Source organism: Entamoeba nuttalli (genome assembly GCF_000257125.1).
Source record: "Entamoeba nuttalli P19 unplaced genomic scaffold asmbl_2858, whole genome shotgun sequence".
NCBI lineage: Eukaryota > Evosea > Mastigamoebida > Endamoebidae > Entamoeba > Entamoeba nuttalli.
In genome coordinates this window covers 1-3,927 of record NW_008575652.1, presented here as the reverse complement: position 1 = coordinate 3,927, position 3,927 = coordinate 1, and the positions used below count along the sequence as shown (strand labels likewise).

At 25.4% G+C, this 3,927-nt stretch overlaps 2 protein-coding genes across 2 annotated transcripts; one reads left to right on the top strand and one right to left on the bottom strand.

Annotated features, from left to right (window-relative positions):
- Positions 1-1,607, top strand: ENU1_045030 (vacuolar sorting protein 9 (VPS9) domain containing protein; the record flags this gene model as incomplete). The annotated part of the gene is made up of 1 exon (XM_008857662.1): positions 1-1,607. A coding segment is annotated over one exon (1,428 nt), but the record flags the coding sequence as incomplete, so codon positions are not given.
- Positions 1,608-1,633: 26 nt separating this feature from the next.
- ENU1_045020 (tetratricopeptide repeat-containing protein) lies at positions 1,634-2,566 on the bottom strand (the record flags this gene model as incomplete). The annotated part of the gene is made up of 1 exon (XM_008857661.1): positions 1,634-2,566. The coding sequence occupies one exon, from the start codon at positions 2,564-2,566 to the stop codon at positions 1,634-1,636; it is 933 nt and encodes a 310-aa protein (XP_008855883.1).
- Between the last annotated feature and the right edge of the window lie 1,361 nt (positions 2,567-3,927).

Genomic DNA, 3,927 nt, shown 5'->3' with positions numbered 1-3,927 from the left:
TCTTCTTCTTCTCAAATTGATCGTGTTTATACTTTTCTCTCTAAAAAGTATTATGACTTTCTTCAATATTTAATACAAACACATGCTGTATTATTTCTCCCTCAAGCAAATGTATTACAAGACATTCCATTAACTCTTCAATTCTTTCTTTGTCATTCAGCATATTTAAATGTTTCTAATGGAAATTTTATTACATTAAATGGTATTTATGGGAAAGTTGATAAATCACATGCTAAATTATATCCATTTCATCAAGCTTCTATTTCTCGTTTAAGTCAACGTGACTTATCTGATAGAATGATATCATTCCATGATCTTAATGCCTCTGCTGTGTCAAGTGTAAAAATAATGAATGATGATATTATTGTTGACAAATCATATGTATTACCTGTACTTATCACTAAATCAGTATTTTATTTTGACTCATGTTGTTGGGGATGGAGAAGGGGATTCAATATGACATTTAGAGAGAAAAATGAATTTACTATTTATAATGAGTTACAAGTAGCTTTAGATAATATTAGAAGAAGTATTCCAACTCTTAGTAAAATTGAAAAAGAAACAGGTCAAAAATATTTTCATTGGGAGTTTGAGGGAGAAATGAAGAAATCAATGATTGAACAAGAAGAAGACATGAAATTGTTTTTTATGAAATTAAGTTTAAGTGAAAGTAATGGACTATTTCAAATTATTGATAATTTTGTGAATAGATTTAATGAATTAATTATTAATAAACCAATTAAGAAACGCAAAGGATATATTAATGGATGTATTAAAATTTTATGTCAAAAAGCACAAGAAATAGAAATATGGAAGAATGGATGGAATGAAGATGCTTTCATAAATAATATGAATCGTTTATTAATTAATAAACTTTTTAAATATCTTTGGCCTCCAATGATTGCATTAAAAGAAGGTCAATGTATACAACAAATTGATGGGGATGATATTTGTTTTTGTTTATCAAGAACACATTCATTTATTCAACCAAAACATGTTGGTACAGAATTACAATTAAATGAAATTGGAATGAAAAGTGCATTAACATTATTATTGAAAATAGACTCTGTATGTACTCCTTTAGAAAAAGTAATGTATATATTTTCTTCCTTTAAAATATTAGAGCAAATGATTCGATTTTATCAAAAAACAAATGTGACTGCTGATTTATTATTTCCATTATGTTTGTTTTTAACAATAAAAGCTCAATTACCATATTTTGATTCTACAATTTATTATATTGAAGAAATGCAAATGCAAATAAACAGTGAATTGTCATATTATTATTGTAATTTTATGGCTTGTAAAGATTTTGTTCAAACATTATGTTATAATTCATTAAAAGAATCTATATCACAACAAGAATATGAAAAATTAATTGTCCAAACTATGTCATCTCAAAATGGACAATTCCAAAGACTGGCTTAGTTATTCCTCAAAAATTATCATTACAAAAGATTCAACAACTCATTGACCAAAAATCAAAATCAAATAGTGATGATTTCTTATTACAATACTATCAAAATATTCCTTTACAAGAATTAACTCCTGAGGATATTCCAAAAATTCTTAATTTATTACAAGAACTATATAATGACACAAACTAATTCAATTTCATTTGTTTTTCTTTGAATTATATCTCTTCATTTTGATTTGGTTTATTTTCTTCTGGTTGTTGTTGTTGTGTATTTGCCATTTGTTCTGCCATGTGTCTTAGTTGTGGATTATTTAATAAATCACTCATAGACCCTTGACCTGACATCATGTTTTGTGCCATGTTCATCATTGCAGGATTATTCATCATGCTTTGTGCCATATTCATCATTGCAGGATTACTCATCATACTTTGTGCCATTTGTTGAATAGCGGGATTACTCATTAAATTATTTAATAAACTAGCAAATCCTCCTTGTTGTTGATTTGATTCTTGTCTTGGTTGGTTTTGTGTTTCAGATGTTTCTTCTTTAGGTTTTTCTTTCACTTCTTCTTTCACTCCAACTTTACTTAATTCATCTAAAATATCCATTTTACTGTTTAAATAGTTTTGGTTCTCTGGTTCAATACTCAAGGCTTTATCAATGGCTTCTTTTGCTTCTTGAAGTTTCCCCATTTTCATTAACGCTGCTGACAATCTACTATATCCCTTAGCAAATGTTGGACACAGTTCAACACATTTCTCCCCATCTCTAACAGCTAATTCATCATTATTTAAATAACAATAACAAGCTGATCTGTTTGAATAATAAATATGGTTAAATGGGTCACATTCAATTGCCCTTGAATATTCACAAATAGCAGTGGCATAATCCTTTTTAGCGAATAAGTCATTTCCCTTTGCTTTATGAGATTCAGCTTCATTCTTCTTTTCTTCTGTAACTTCTTCATTTGTTTTTGGTATTTTAACAGCTGGGAATCTTTCTAAACTATTATAATGCTCTTCAAAATACTTTTTGGCTTTATTTACCTTTTCCTCTTTTTCTTCTTCTGAAACATCTTTAAGATATCCTTTCTTTTCAAGTAATTTCATATACTTCTCAAACACTTGTTCTTTTGTTGGTACTTCCATTTTCAAGTTATTCTTGAATCTTTTAGTTCTATTCTTTTTTCTTTTACTATTTGAAAAACACAAAAATGTTGTTTATAACTTAATAACAAAAAATTATTTTCTCTCGGAAATTAATTTCAGCAAACTTGATAACTTCTTCTTGGTTAATGTGTGTTATTCTACTACACTTTATTTATCTCTTGCTATAAAAATGAATAATTTATATAAATATTCTTGAGTATTAAATGGAATTGTGTTTAGATGGTTATTGTAAGTATAAACACGTTTGCAACAATAAACAATGAGTTTTTCTCTTTTTTCTCATTGTACTTATTCATTCAAATATAACTCTCAAATGTTTCTAAGGTTTTATTTCATTGGTTTTATCTCTCAACTTCAAACAATAACTACACATCATGAACCAATATCTTTTTAAAACATTTTTAATTCTCCATTTACGTTATTTCTCTTATTCTATTTATATTAAAGATAAAAATAAATATATCCAATAATGAAAAATGACGATTTAAAGTTTCAAAATGACATTCATTAGACTAGACAAAGCAAAAAATGAAGAGAATCAACAAAAATAACCAACAAAAAGATAACCAACAAATCTTATGATATAAAAAATGAAAGAAAAAGGATTTCATAAAAATATAATGTGGTAGAAAATATATAAATAATTTCAAAATCAGTTTATGATGTTGTACACTTGTTACATCATTTAATTGTTTAATAAAGAAGTAAAAAAAGACACAAATTATTTTCATAATATTCAAAGAACTGTCTCTATAATAAATTCATTTAACAACATAAGAAATAAAATTATATTAGTATTATATCATAATGACAATGTAACAAAAGATCTGAAAAAGAAAACAAAGAAATAATATTAATGTCAATGTTTAAATTAATAAGTTGTATTGAGAGATATATTGAGTATCACAAGTTGTTCTTAATAAAACTAATTGAAAATAGAAGAAACACACCATTATTAATGATGATTGTTTAATCAAATTGTTATTTCTTAGTGTGAGAAAATAAATCAATTTCAATTTATTGTATTGTCATACTTGAATAAATAATTCTTCAATATTTAGCTTATTCTTTTTATGATTATTAATCACCAATAAATTATTATTATTAAATTAATCATTTATTTCTTGAATAACATAACATAATTTCTTATTTTGCAGTTACTCAATAATAATTATTGAATTGTGGGTTTCTATTCATACAGATATAGACATTATTCAAATTTCATAGTCATCATTGAATATTCAAAATTATCAATTGAAAATCACATAATAAAGCTTTCAACACTTTTGAAGTGAATTTATTTTTCTAAAAAACAAAAAGAAAGAACTTGGAAAAAAAAA